General features: G+C 35.4%; 3 protein-coding genes across 5 annotated transcripts in view; 1 reads left to right on the top strand and 2 right to left on the bottom strand.

The window, feature by feature from the left end:
• The window catches only part of osbpl9 (oxysterol binding protein-like 9), a 36,837-nt gene extending 35,125 nt beyond the window's left edge, over positions 1-1,712 (bottom strand). Inside the window, exons 1-2 of one of the 2 annotated variants that reach the window (XM_079637125.1) lie at positions 1,536-1,712; positions 419-469 (exon numbers count right to left, since the gene is read on the bottom strand). In XM_079637125.1, the coding sequence (XP_079493251.1) occupies positions 419-469; positions 1,536-1,646 (162 nt within the window). In that variant the 5' untranslated portion in view covers positions 1,647-1,712. The remainder of the gene's footprint in view (positions 1-418; positions 470-1,535) is intronic. The other variant, XM_079637126.1, reaches the window with a different exon arrangement.
• Positions 1,713-2,735: 1,023 nt separating this feature from the next.
• On the top strand, positions 2,736-10,040 carry LOC307011450 (methylcrotonoyl-CoA carboxylase beta chain, mitochondrial). Of its 2 annotated transcripts, XM_079637132.1 has the most exons (13): positions 2,736-2,899; positions 3,395-3,685; positions 3,801-3,997; positions 4,620-4,798; positions 4,862-4,942; positions 5,048-5,226; positions 6,202-6,394; positions 6,504-6,595; positions 7,480-7,636; positions 8,653-8,775; positions 8,861-8,985; positions 9,071-9,152; positions 9,790-10,040. In XM_079637132.1, exons 1-13 carry the CDS (start codon positions 2,880-2,882, stop codon positions 9,874-9,876), a joined length of 1,806 nt encoding a protein of 601 aa, XP_079493258.1. In that variant the 5' UTR covers positions 2,736-2,879; the 3' UTR covers positions 9,877-10,040. The 2 variants fall into 2 exon arrangements, with proteins under 2 accessions (XP_079493258.1, XP_079493259.1); XM_079637133.1 differs by lacking the exon at positions 2,736-2,899 and having other exon boundaries at positions 3,584-3,701.
• On the bottom strand, positions 9,896-15,341 carry LOC307011451 (retinal Mueller cells isomerohydrolase). The gene is made up of 14 exons (XM_079637134.1): positions 15,267-15,341; positions 14,889-14,971; positions 14,002-14,152; positions 13,521-13,628; positions 13,286-13,427; positions 12,743-12,890; positions 12,575-12,656; positions 12,367-12,499; positions 12,123-12,262; positions 11,786-11,915; positions 11,320-11,434; positions 10,688-10,782; positions 10,494-10,605; positions 9,896-10,410 (listed from the first exon to the last, which is right to left on the bottom strand). Exons 1-14 carry the CDS (start codon positions 15,275-15,277, stop codon positions 10,262-10,264), a joined length of 1,599 nt encoding a protein of 532 aa, XP_079493260.1. The 5' UTR covers positions 15,278-15,341; the 3' UTR covers positions 9,896-10,261.
• Between the last annotated feature and the right edge of the window lie 179 nt (positions 15,342-15,520).

Here is a 15,520-nt window from a genome sequence, read left to right as displayed (position 1 = left end):
AGGTTTTGGGAAGGACCTTTTAATATCACAATGGTCCTGTATACTAAGCAAGGACTACATAGAAATGTTTTACTAATCCGATGTCGAAGAACTGGACAGTTCTACACAAAACCCAGACCTGAACCCCTATTATTAGACACCGTAGGGACTCCTACCTCTATGAAAAATACAATGCATTAGCCATAAAATCATGTCACATACTTATTTGAAATTCTTCATCCATGCTATAATATCCTGATGGCAGATTCTCAAGGGCAGCCAGGGTGAAATTAATAGTATAGCCAAACAAGAATAATAGTCAGAATGAGGACAAGCACAGACATGAGTTAATCATGGACATGGAAACTTAGGACAGGGAAAAAAGGAGTGAGGTCAGATTCAACCTAGTCCTGCTTTAACAATAAAGAAAGCTTCTTACCCGAAGTCGCACACAGCCTCTTCTAGAGCCACGCATCATCTTGTCCTTGGACTGAAGGATGGGACAGAGTGATAAAAAGAGCGGTTTGATTAATGACCAACACGGTGCTGAAATACTTCCAAGTCTCATTTTGAGGAAGAAGATTAAAAAAATTCACAAATTGATATGTTGGGTCAAAGACACATGTAATAATGACCAACCTGGATTCTATAATATACAGTAGAAAAATGGCAGAACGTACGGTTTAATATGACATCATATTATTTGATAATACTTCAATTATTCATATAATTATGGTAGTACAATGGAAACTTAGACTTAGTGGGGTACTAGAATAAACTATTTACACACACACAATACATATAATTGTAAATATACATATATGGTATATACGTGTATATATAATATGAAAGTATCACTTTCAGCTGTAAGCTATATCTGACAGTTTGACAGTTGATAATCAGTTGGAGTTGTTGTGTCTTGATTATAGTGCTATGCAGTATTAGCGTCAGAGTAACAGTTAAACCAGGAAGAGAGTAGAGATTTGACCCATTTAACATTTATTGACAGTGTCAATAACCAATCAATGGCTACAAAATTATATGCCTAACATATGTAGACATTAACCAACCTGAGAGCTCTAGATGTGGATGATTTACTGACAACAACAGCAGCTCTTAGCTTAGCTATTTATCTTGTGTTTGAACATTCTAGATGTTTTCAGATGCTAGACATGAAAGCTAGACATATGCGTTAACACATTTAATACCCTGCAGCTAACAGTTAATGGGTTAAAAACAGCGGTCACATGCGGACGCCTCAACCCTTAAAAATGTGCAAACTAAACTATACTACTGTAAGCATTTTTTCCAAGGGAGGTGTCCTTCCTGTTGGCAACACATCGAGTCTAACTGCTCATTGGCTAATGGCTTCCCCAGCAAAGCCTGGATTGGCTGAAGTCGCAGTCACTCAAGCAAACCCCGCCCCAACCAGCTGAGATTCCCAACTCCTGACAGGCCTGCAAGTGCTCGTTTCCCTTCCTATTAAACGATTGTAGAACGAGCCACTAAGCGATCAACCCTCTCTCATATCTCGCAGCCGCTCAAGAAAGACTTACAGTATAATATGACAGCAACCCGGCGTTATAGTCCAGTACGAACCAGCGGTACTGCCAACCCTTCATGACGTTAGTCCATTTGCTCAGCGGCCCCTCCATGATGGACGCCATTTTTACACTTTGCCTGAGTGCTCGCGGGGAGGAGGAGTGCGCGCCGCGGCGAGAAAAACCGTGCGTCTGACGTCACATGCTGAACTATGGTTTACTTTAATAACTGTCATTACAAGGACGACTTCTGGAAGTAATAACTTGGATATTACATATGTGCATGCATTGTATATTGACTTTTAAACAAAGAAATGTTAAATAAATGTAATAAACTGGAAGGTCTGGGGAATTTGTGACAAATACTGTTTAAAATACTTTATTTTTCATGGTAGCTAGGTTAAATGTGGATAGTCTTGTGATTTTTGTTTAAAATCTATAGTTTGTTATAGTTTTAGGCTGTGTGAAACTTAGCATATATCTGTATATGTACTTTTTTATACTAAGAGCAATATAGACAAGTTGTTTATTTGTTTTTACACAGTAGAATGGCCAAATTTTACATGCCAAAGAATATGCCTATTTGGAAAATATATATATTTTTAACTCTTTGTACGTATTAAAAATGCATTACTTGAAGCACGGGAGATGATTTGTACACTCCTTCTTCTGCATATTAAGATTGATATGATAATAAAGAAACAAGGACATTTTATGGCATAAAATATATGAGAAATATTTAAGATTATATTTTCTTTAATTTTAAAGGGTCAATACCATAATACAAATTTTGGACCTTCTTTGTACCAGTGAGATACTATTATCTTTTTTATTCATATTTAAAATGACACCCCCCCCCCCCCCCCTCCCTGTGTTCATTGTAGTTTTGGCGAACGTTTTAGTAATTTTGTTGTGTGATTTTAAAATATATATATATATATATAAAAATAATTTTATATATTTTTAAAATATGCAATATAAAGTTATTCTTTTTATTTATTTCTGTTTTAGTTGTAGTTGTTGTAATACATCAAGTTAAACTAAATGAAAATAAGAAACGTTGCCTTCAGTTAACTTTAATAGTTTTGTACAAAATATTGTTTTCCACAGTGCATAAATAGAATACAAAAGAACAGAATAGAATACAATGTCTCCTACTATTGTTACTGTATGTCATGACATGATGAAAATCAACAACGTTTGTGGTGGTATACTGCGCTCTAGTGGCCATTATTTCATAATGTAGGCTACATTTTATCGCAATCACAAACGTTCCTTTATGCTTGTTTCCGTCCATACTTATTTTCTTGTTACACTATAACAAATTAAAACTTTTAGACCTCTACCTCTCGTCTCATCATGTACTGTTGTATGTTAAGGTAAGATATTCTGCTAAATTTTAAGGTAAACTAATTTGCCTTCGCCGTTTTAGAAAGTTTTGCTTTTACAATCCCACCAGTGAGCTCATAGCGACCTTTGACACACTTATAAAGAAAGAAAAATACAGCAGCAAACAGCGTAAGAAGAATCGTTTTTAACAGAAATATCAATGCAAAGTGAAAGGTATTGCTTTGTTGCTTTGAACAATTTCTTAAAATGTATTATTATACACTATATTTATAATGTATACATGTTTATACTTGGTGCAGGGCTTAAATATTTCGTCTCTAATATTTGAGCTCAATATTGACACCTGCTAATTCATATTTCTTGCGCGTTAGCATGTTTGTGTACACAACTTAAAACACTTTAATTTCTGCAATGACAAATACCAACTTATCAATGATACAATGAGTCATAAATAAGTGTCTTCTTTACCTCACAAGCCAAATGTATAGAGTTACAAATAACATGCATGTCTCTTATTCCACCAGGTCTTTCCATATAAAAGGGAATAAATCCATACAACTCACTAGAGCATCATTCTCTCAAAATCCATGGGATACATCATTAAAGCTTCCCAGCTGCATTAAAGCTTCCGGAAGTATGTGGCAACCCTTGACACACGGGACACATCAGCCAGCAGCATCACATCGCTGTATGAGCTCCACTGTGCGCAGGAGACGCCTGCCAAGTGCCTTTCCTGTTATAGATGGAACATTTCAGCCAGCTCTCAGACATGTATATGAAGCGAATCTCAGGAACAGCCTGATCTGTCAGCAAAAGTAAATCTGATTCACGGTCATTGAAGATTTTTACCCTTACTTTACAGTATTTCCCTTATCATAACATTGATCACATGTGATATTCACCCCATGTAATGTTGTCTTGTTTCCTCAGATACCTTGAACACAAGGAAAAAGTAATGAAGGGCGGTGGTGAAAACGCCATAAAACGGCATACGCAGAGGAATCGGAAGGTCCTGGTGCGAGACAGACTCCGCATGCTGCTGGATGATGAAGATTATTTAGAACTTTCTCCTTTCGCTGGACTCGGTCTGCCCTATGGAGACATTCCAGCAGCAGGCTGTCTCACAGGTACAGGAATACAAAATATAGAGAAAAGTGTTATGGTTTATAAAATAAATAATTTTATAATTTTAGTCTAATTTTACTAGGCATTGAAGAAGAGGAAAAAATCCTTAAAATAATTTCAGTCATGCTTTATTGAATTTTTTTATTTATGAAGGTTGCATGACTAAACCTTTGCTATCAAAATAAATAAATATTGTTAATAATCATTAAATAATAAATAAAATCATTTACACTTTATTTTAAGGTGTCATTGTTACAGTGTAATGATATATAAGTAGTAATATTAGTAATTTTAAGCAACTACATGTACCTACTATAGGGTAGGATTAGGATTTGGTTTAGGGTTAGTTGCATGTAATTATGCATAATTTACTGTTATTACTATGGTAAGTACATGTAACATATGTAACAAGGACACTGTGTAAAATAAAGTGTTACCATAAAATCAAATAAGGCCCTTTTTTCTCTCTTTTTCAAATTCACCATTCAAACACAGGGCTGTTTACTTACTGTTCTGTATATTTGTTTGACATAATATTATTAGACATTAATTAATACTAAATTATTTGTGCATAAGTATTCCTCTCAAACTGCTTCCTTAGTGACTGTTATTTTTTGATCACAGGAATTGGTCGAATTAATGGACTTTGGTGCATGTTCAGCGCCAATGACGCCACTGTGAAAGGAGGTACAGCGTATCCCATCACAGTTAAAAAGCAGCTCAGGGCGCAAATCGTGGCTATGCAGAATCGTTTGCCTTTCGTTTACTTGGTGGACAGTGGTGGTGCATTTCTGCCTCTTCAGGTAACTTGCATTTATTGCCATGAAGATCTCGGAAATCTCTTACATTAATTGCTCTTTCAATAGTCAGAGATCTTTCCTGATAAAAACCATGGAGGACGAACCTTTTACAATGAAGCAGTTATGTCAGCAATGAAGATTCCTCAGGTATTAAAATAGTCATTCAAATATTTGAGCTTATACAGTATTAATGCATAATTATGTGTAATGCTGAATATTTGATTTGATCCAATGTGATGTCTTGACCTCTAGGTGTCAGTAGTGTGTGGGTCATGCACAGCTGGTGGTGCCTATGTCCCCACTATGTCTGAGGAGGCGGTGATTGTCCACAGGATAGGAACAATATTTTTAGGGGGTCCACCCTTGGTGAAGGCTGCAACTGGGGAGGAGGTTTCTCCAGAGGACCTGGGAGGAGCCAGGCTACACTCAGAGTATATTATTTCCACTGCGTGATTGCATTCTCTCACATAATGATCTCTACAGCAGTGGTTCTCAGTTCCTGTATTTCCACAACCATGTTATTGATTGATGAGTATTGATGAATATGTGGTGCTTTACAGACAGACCACTGCAGAATAGAGTTTTCAAACTTATGTAAACCAATTGCATACCTCCTATAATATAATATAATATTCATAAAGTAATCTAATCTCTCTAATAATAAGACAATTATAAATAAAATATATAGAGAATAGAGTATTCAATAGAATATTCAAACATATGTAAAGCAATTGCATACAACCAATATAATATAATAATTGAACATAAAACTAATATTGCAATGCATATTAACAATGTTATAAATGCATCTTGCATATATATGCTCAGCTGATAATAATATAATATTTTATAATAAAATGAAATGAAATACATATTGCATACCACTAATTTATAAATAAAATAGTATTAATATGATATAATTAAACATAATGCTAATATTGTAAATGCACATTAAAAGTTATAAATGCATCCTGTATTTGCTCAGCTGATATAATAGTATAATATAATGTTATATTATAATGATCATAATATTAATACAATGAAATACAAAGTAATTGCATCCCTCTAATAATGAGAAAATTGTAAATAAAATATTATTATATATATATTGAACATAAAACTAATATTTTAAATGCATATTAACAATATTATAAATGCACCCTGTATATACTGTATATCTGCTCAGCTGATAATATAATATAATAACAAAGTAATTGCACCCCTCTAATAATAAGAGAATTATAAGTAAAATACTATTAATATAATATAATAATTGAACATAATACTAATATTGTAAATGCATATTAACACTATTATAAATGCGTCCTGCATAGTTTTGCTTAGCTGCTGAAGACTTTGCATCTATTTTTATTGTAAATTTCCTTTCTCCTTGCCTCTATCTCCAGAGTGAGTGGCTGTGTGGACCATTTTGCCACATCAGAGAGTGAGGCATATGAGTGTACCAGAAACATCATCTCCACCCTAAACTATGAGCTCCCAGAGGAAGACGACACTCAGGTTGAGGAGCCCCTGTACTGCCCAGACGATCTCATGGGCCTCGCACCTCGTTGCTACAATCACAGCATGGATGTCAGACTGGTAATGAACCAATGCACGTGCACAGTTTTAGACTGACACCATACATGCTGATGTTTCACATGGTTTGTGGGTGTTCATTTACTCATTTCTTTCTTTCAACTCTGTTTAGATTGTGAGTCGCCTGTCCGATGGTAGTCGGTTTCAGGAGTTCAAGGCCCGTTACGGTACCACCCTCCTCACTGGGTTTGCCAGAATTGAAGGGTAATGGTAGTTGGATTTTTTATGAGATATTTTAAATATTGAGTAAGTTAAATGCCTTTATAGAAACTAAAAAATCTTATCACCGTTATATCCCAGTATTAAAACAAACCATTAAGTGCATAACTTGTTTCTAGGTGACCAAAACCAATCAGAGCACACTGCTTAGACAGTGTCATGGTAGAAAAGTAAATGTAAAGTTAAAACAATTAACCCTGTTAACTTGAAAATTTGATTTTATGCTCCTGCAAGTCTGACCAATCAGATCTGAGCAGGATGTTTATTAGGAAAGGGAATCTTTTTCTACTGAGATTTCAGATCATGGGGAGCCAATCTCCTCGAGCATCTTTTATTCGATCAAACAAAGAGCGTCTCTGAGAGCTGCTTTGTTGTCATGGTAATGTGAAACTCATACCAAATGAATGCGAAACCAAAAGGATAGACATACGTCAGAGATGCTCAGGGGTTACGTCATGTTTAACAATATTATTCTGTATTTTTAATTGAACACTTTACAATAAGTTTTCATTAGTTAACTACTGTAGTTAACATGAACTAAGAATGAACAATACTTTTACAGCATTTATTAATCTAAATACTTACTAATACATATTAAAATCAAAAGTTGTATTTGTAACATTAGTTAATGCACTGTGAACAAACAATGAACGACTTATTGACTTATTACAATCAGTTAACCCAGAAGACCCTCTGAACAGCTTAACAACCGCATAGCAATTCCCTGGCAACCACTCAGAATATAATATGTGTCTGTCAGTTTTGCATTGGCAGATTTCAGTTACATTTTGAGAAAATGTAAAAATCTAGTTTCTTTCTTTACTATAATTCGATTTAAAGCTGGTTTTATTCTTCCCCTCAATCTTCAGACTTCAGATTGGAATTGTGGCAAATAACGGAGAGCTGACGTATGAAGCTTCCCTGAAAGGCAGTCACTTTGTTCAGCTGTGTGACCAGAGGGACATTCCTCTCATCTTCCTGCAGAACACGGCACCAGAACCTGCACACACACACTCACAAACCAAGGTGCATCAGAAGACATTTTTCATGCAGACTTTCCATTAGATTCTTTAAAATAGAAGTCATTATGATTTAAGTGCCCCTATTATCCTTTTCCAGATATTACCTTTGTTGTAGAGTGTTTGTGAATCTAAAATATCTGCAAAGTTTTTAAGATCAAAGTGCGTGATGAATGGAGTTATTGTCTCAAAAAAAAAAAAAAGAATGATTCTGACCTACCTGAAACGAGTCGTCAGTAATCCCAGTCTTTCTTTCTGCACAAACATATGTAGTTTTCGTAACAAATTTACATAATTCCAGCCTATGGTCTTCATATGGGCTATCTGTGAACAACGTCTACTTTGTCCCACCCTCAAACACTGTAGTTGTAGGAGAGGCCTGGAAGAGTTTTGTGTTGTGTTTTGTGTTGTCAACATGTCGAAAAGATGGATGAGGACTTCCAATGGATGAGGACTCAGACTCGGACTGATATGGTATTGGATCGAAGCCATCATTTTCTGATCGTATCACAAGTGCTGTGATATCAAGTGTTTTCTGAATTTCAGTCCAGAGCTGAAATTTAGATATGGTAATTGGTGTTTTGTTTCGGACACGTATTGCAAGTCGTAGACCAATTACAACAGACTGGGCCATCTGACCAATCAGAGAAGAGTAGCAGGATTTAGATCCATGATCGAAGCATTTCAGACACTGAGAAATGAGGGGATGCCTAATGTGTTTTATGAGAAAACTCAAGTTTTCTTATTTAACTTGGATGCATGTAAACCTATTGTAGAAGAAAAACAAATCTTTAAAACAAAATCAGAAACCTTTAAAATAGCAAAATCAGGCCACTTTAAAATGTGCATGTGATATACAGAAAACTGCTGTAGTTTCCACTTTGGTACAAAGATGTTTTTAAATGGAATGATATCTGGCTCTGCTCGCACACCATCTTGTTTTACTTTGTTACTTGCTCTCTTTTCTCCCTCCCTCACTTTATTCCTCTAAACCTCTCTCTTTCTGTTTCCCATCTCTCTTAGGCAGAGCTCAACACTAACAGACTGAAGGCTCAGGGTTCCATGATGTCTGCTGTGGCTTGTGCTTCTGTTCCCAAAATTACTGTGGTTATTGGAGGATGTCATGGAGGTGACAGCTATGCTATGGTCAGTCTGTAAACCAATAATTTTGATGTATATTAACACATTGAGTAGTATAATATATTTTCTGAACACTTTTTTTTTTTTTTAGTGTGGAAGGGCTTTTGACCCTAACTTCCTGTTCCTGTGGCCCAATGCAAGAGTGTCGATTTTGGCCCCAGGCCACTCTGATGCATTTGTGCAGAATGAAGAGGAAATTACACAGATTAATGAGATGTAAGAGCCAGTGTAACAGGATGTCCATAACTGGCTGTTTTGAAGGTGTATAAAAAATAAAATAATTATTTATGTCTATATAAAGGTTGGAGGAAGAGAGTTCAGCATTCTTTTCCACCAGCAGACTGTGGGATGATGGTGTTATTCTACCTCAAGACACCAGAAAGGTAAAAGAAAAGAGAAACCAGATTGATTTGTTTTCTATGTGGTTTAGGTTATGCATTTTTCACGGTTACAAATAACAGACAAAAAAGCACAGACATGAATCCCGACTGTTCACTGGATGGCCTTAATGAAAAACAGCTGTTGAGGTTTTCAGTGGAATCACTGAAGTAAACCCAAGTGCTAACAGCATTGGATACCGTAAAGAGGCAAAACTATTGCTTTTAGTTATTACTTTTTATAATAAACCAAAATATTTCTTTAAAATAAATGCCACTTGTTTTGATATATTGTAATATAATGCAATGAAGTTGTGATGGTCTTTTCTTCAATTTTGTTTAGTATATGCGAGTCATACGGCTTCTTGAACAAGAAAAAAAATGTAGGGCGGGACTTGATTTTGTTTATCGGGAATTGATTGGATGGTTGTGGTTTGCTATTGATGTGATGTCATGTGAGTGACAGGTTGTCCCGCTCTTGCGCCAGTAAACGCAGGACAAATGTCACTGCAAATGGGAGGGGAAGTCATTTATAATAAATACTGCAATATTCCATAAAACATCAATTTTCTTCAAAATATGTATTGCACTCTTGAGTTTGAAAATAAAAGCTTTATAAAATATATGCTTCTTTTTTTTTTAGGTTTTGAGCAAGTGTCTGAAAATCATTAAGCAACAAGAGTATCAATTGTCCAGAGAGAAGACGAGGACTCCTTTTCTCCGACTGTAACACTACCAGAAACCTCAGTGGACTTTATAAACTTGTATACTGTCTTTTATTAAAGTTATAAACTCACACATATCTTTATTTTAATGACAATTTGCTTATCAGCAGCAGTGCCTTACTGTTGTTATTTTCTGGCTGATGTAAAATAAACAATTGTACAAATGGAATTATACTTGTGAAAAAATAAATGAAGTAGAAAGTATATTTTTGAAACAAACAAGTCTTACAAGTTGATTCAAACAGTACACATTACCCAAAATCTAGCATTATAAGCATATCAGGTCATATAACTGGCCCAATTAAAATAGCAACAATAACATGAAATTATATTACATGTAAACTAAAAAATAGTCTGTTTACCAACATACAAAGTCCTGTTTATGATCCTCTAAGGTTTGTACATGCCATGGAGAGTGACAGGAATGATGACATCAACCTCTGCGCGTGCTATTTCTTTCAGGTCAGTGGCATTGAGTATGAGGAGGAACGCTGGCTTCTGGGAAACTCCTGGTTTTACTACAATACTCAGAAGAACACCTGAGAAAAGCAGAAGCAAAACTTATTTCAAGAGCATAAACAGATCTGAAATATATGTTTGTTTAGTAACAAATTAGAAATACCGTCATCTTCTTCTTTAGCATCAGGGCTTTGCACAAACAGTGCTTCGGATGGATAGGCATCTGGCTCCTGCCATATCCATGTTTCTTTGCTTTTCACATTCAACTTGCAAATCTAAAACCCCATAAAAATACAACAAATCACACATTGAGCAAACGTTTGACGTGAATTTTTTTCTGTACCATGTCACACCCACCCGGTCTGGAATAAAGTGGTTTAGCCCGAGTCCATAAGCAAAGGTGTAATTTTTTCCACAGTATTTGCTGTAGTTGATCTGAGGAAACTCAAACGCTGAAACACAAAAATAACCCAGAGAGAAAATGCTTTAAATCTACTTTTCAAATTATGTATAATATTTCATTAATAATTACGTTTAAATATGGAAGTATTCCAAAATTTTAGGTAAAACTTTAGTTTAGGGTAGTAAACTCACTTAACTAGTTGCTTATTAACATGCATATTACTAGGATATTGGCTGTTTATTAGTACTTGTAAAGCACATATTAATGCGTTATTCTGCTTGACCTTATTCTACATCCCTCAATCCTTATACCTAAACTTAACTACCTTACTAACTATTAATAAGCAGTAATTAGGAGTTTATTGAGGCAAAAGGCATAGTTAATAGTGAGAATTGGACCATAATCTAAAGTGTGACCACATTTTAAGTATTGAATATCAATATAATTATCAAAATAATTATTGAATAAAATAAACATCAATTTGAGCATCTAATGATTAAAATTTAAATGGACACCAAAGTTGACCATATTCATGGAAAATGCCAGTTAAGGGGTTACTTGTGTCATTTGGTGTTGAATTATTTACCCTGACGCGGTGCAGAGAAAAGAACCTCAGGTTCGAGCCAAACGCTTCCGTCACTGCTCATGACAGCAGTGGCTGTGGTGTATGGAAGAGAAACCAAATTCTTCCCCTGCTCTTCCTGCAAAAACAAAGGCATGAACTAATTAAAATACTGTTAAAATAAAGGAATGCATTTTTGGATTGGAATGATCGGGACAAAAAGATCAACAAACAAACTGAAGTCAATCTAACTGCTCTTGAGGTGAAGAAGAATTATGATATCCAGGGTTATTATAGTTAACTAAAACCAAAACCATACAAAATGTTGCTACTTGATAAGCTTATTTTATTTCATTTACTTGCCAAGGAAACATTTCTCAATTTCATTTAGTTTAACTTGATATATTAAAATACTAAAATTAAAATGAACAGAACATATATAAATAAAAATGTAATCTAATAGTATCTCAAAGACACTGATATCTCTTACCCTGTGGATGTCCAGTGGAAGCACGTATCTCCGCACCTCTGGCTGTGGAGCTCTCATGGATGCTTTTTTGAGTTCCTCCCAATTTTGCCTCACGTTTGCCAAATATAGATAATTATACACAAAGTCATACCTGTCAATCAAAGAAAGGGAACCACAGATATTCACCACTTAATCATATTTCTCTCCTCTGGCCATGTTTCCTGCCATTATCAAATGCATGTGCAAAGTGTTTTTTTGTTTGTTTAGTTTTTTTCATTTCTGTATTTTGTTATTTAGGCATTTTGAGGTGTTAACTAAAGCTTCAATAAAAAATAAAAATAAAAAAAAGTAATCGTACCCTTTCCAAGTGCACAGGTCAACAACAATAAAGCCTTGGTCCTCAAAACAGTTAATGTGATGGAAAACATTAAAGGCAGATGTTCTGAATTTGTGGTTGATGTATTCTCCAGGATTCTTGGTTGCCAGATGAAACCACGTCTGGGAATGCAACCAAATAAATAGGATGATGCAACATACAAAATACCTGACATATAGTTAACCACAATTTGAAGATGATATAATGCAGGTAAGCTCGGACTTACACCCATTCTGTCATTTGACTCAAAGCAGTCCATGTAGTTTGTCCCTCTGATGCTCCAAGAAGTCAGAAATTTCAGCAGATTGATCTTCACCGGAGTCTCAACAAACACAAAGTGGTTCTCCGTCATGCCAAAGCTGTATAATATACATCATTATATAAGTTATTAATATTATTATTTAGAAAATATTATATTATATTATATTACCAACCTATGGACGTAAGATGGTTTGAATCTCTCACTGCTTGGAAACTGAACCAAAACCTTTGACTTTTCAATTGGATCGGATTTATCTGATTAAACAAATAATAAAAAATTCAAGCACCTTCTCATAAAGCATTAATGAGACCCTTGTATGCCAACAAAGCATTATACCAACCTTCTTGTGGTGGAGGGATCTTGACAATGTTGTAGGCCAGCGACATGTTCTTCCCAAAGCAGTTTCCAATGTTATATACAGTTCCGTCTGGTTCAGTATGTGGATGTGCAGTCACACCGTTGACTGAGAGATAGTTGCAGAGGTCCACCTATGGCCGAGTAGAGATGATACAGTATTTATGCTTTTGTTAATGTGTTAAAAACTAGGCGACAGAACAAAAGCCGGTAACACTTTCTTTTGATGGTCCCTTTTAGATATTCTGTTTACGAAGTAATGTTGCACCTCCATGTCAACTAACTCTCATTAGAGTATTAGTAGACTGTCTGCTTAATATCAGATAACATTTTATTGTCGTGGTCCTCCAACAGACATTCTACCTACTATAAGTAACTTTGCAAGCATGTCAAATTATTTTCTAACCCTCCCCCTAATAGTCTACTAAATCATAATCAACTAATACTCTAATCAGAGTTAGTTGACATGTAGGTGCAACGTTACTAGTATAAAGGGATCATCGTTTTAAAGTGTAACCCAAAATCCTACCTTTTTTATCGTTTCGAGGGTATCAGGATCAACTTTGGTTATGTAGTTGGTTTCCGTGCAGGCATAGAAGTCCTCACCGATGGGGTAGATGTTGACAAGGCAGTTGTCTGTCACCTCAATGCCTTGAAAGTAAGTGAAAAACCTATACCAAAAGTGTATGAACAATTGAGTAAATATTTGTATGCCATTATTATTCCATTCCCAATTTAAATTGAACATAAAATACTTTCCAGACCTGGAAAATATGTTTTTGCATGGATCTGGATACGCAGCGGTGCCAAACTCTGTGATCACCACCCTTTTCTCCGTCATGGCTCTGACATAAGCATCACTTCTGATAAACCTGAAGTTCAAGATGGCAGTTAATATGCGTCATAAGTAAAATCTCAGTTCTTTATATAGTATAAACCACTTTTCACAAAACAAATCAGTCAAGGCATTTCAACTCAGTTATGATATGATGGTCCACTTTACACATTCTACTAATTATAACTTGCAATTACATGCCAACTAAATCTCCTTAATTTGCAATTACATGTCAACCAACTCTTGTTAAAGTATTAGAAGACTGTTAGGTTAGGGTTGGTAGAATAAGTTGACATGTAGGCCTAGTGCTAAAAAGTGCTCCCATTATTGCAAAACATTTAGGTAGTCATAAACTCAATTTGGGATGCAGTTTATTTATATATTTGGGCACAATAAACAGAGGGTTTTACCTGCGGTGATAGGTGACATGTCCATCCTTCAGGTCAAACTTGTGTATGAGAGCCTGGCCATCAAAAAGGTGGTATAAAGGTTCATCTCCAATCTCAAAGAGCCCAGGGCCCATGCGGAGCAGACTGCCAGTAAGCCATGCAGGGATTTTTCCTGCAGAGAGTGAGAGAAGGTTCACTTTAAAGTGATAGTTCACTCAAAAATGAAAATTCTATCATTAATTACTCACTCTCATGTCGTTCCAAACCCGTAAGACTTTCGTTCATCTTCAGAACAGAAATGAATATCTTTTTGACGCAACTTTTGAAAAGTTCATAAAGAGATCGTAAAACTAGTCCATATGAATTGAGTGGTTTAGTCCAAATTTTCTGAAGAGACTCGATCACTTTATATGATGAACAGATTTAATTTAGGCTTTTATTCACATATAAACATTGGCCTAAAAGCCTAAATTCAATATTCATCATATAAAACGATCGAGTAACTCGAGTAAGAAAATTTGTACTAAACTGCTCGATTCATATGGATTGGTTTTACGATCTCTTTATGAACTTTTTAAAAGTAGTAGTTGCGTAGCTGTCAATGGAGAGACATAAAGCTCTCAGATTTCATCAAAAAGATCTTCATTTGTGTTAAAAAGATGAAAGAAAGTCTTATGGGTTTGGAACAAAATTAGAGAGTAATTAATGGCAGAATTTTCATTTTTTGGTGAACTGTCCCTTTAACCAAGCAAATTCTTCACCCCAAAATGGCTCAGCTCCCATACCAAAGGCATTAACATCAGCAACAGCTGAAACTTTTTCCCTTCAATGAAATCATAAAGTAAATAAGAAGTAAAAAGTATCAAAACTTGAACATGCTTGATTAATAATATTATAAGCATACAAACCTGAGACATGAGCAGGAATGGGCTCAGCTAACTCTTCACATGACTCAAATATTTTTTTATAGCCACTGGCTGGGTGTTCAAGACTGAATGAAAACAGATGTCCACATTTTTAGCATAATGAGCTAGAAAATAAATCAAAACAACTAAACTTATACAAAAAATATACAAATTTTTCTTGAGACGTTCTTCTAAATTATATCAATTATTATACATAAAGCCTCAAAGCTTAAAAGGAAACAATAAGAAACATCACATTTAAAAAGTTTTAAATACAACTTTTGCAAACATTTACAATGAATTAAGAATGTTTTCCCCTACCAAAAAACATTCGCGCAATCTGAGCAGTTTTGACTGAAAGGGAAAAGTTCCATTACTCACCGGCTGTCCATGTTGAACTGACTTTGAAGCGAGATGATGCCTGTGTGTGTGTAAACCAGAACTGTTCCGTTCCCATGAACAGCCACGGAGTCTTAGAACTCCTCCTCCGAAGGCTCTAAAACAAAAATCCCTTTGTGTCCAGACCAAGAACATTTTCACTAATGTTTACCTTCCTGAAAGACACTATGGCTCAAATACCTGTGGTGAACTGGGTCAGTTTGCAGAGATCTTTCTTGTGAACATCCTTGAGGTTG

The sequence above is a fragment of the Phoxinus phoxinus genome (assembly GCF_949152265.1).
Source record: "Phoxinus phoxinus genome assembly, chromosome: 15".
Lineage (NCBI taxonomy): Eukaryota > Metazoa > Chordata > Actinopteri > Cypriniformes > Leuciscidae > Phoxinus > Phoxinus phoxinus.
Note: the sequence above shows the minus strand (reverse complement) of the source record. Positions and strands in the feature narration are given on the sequence as shown.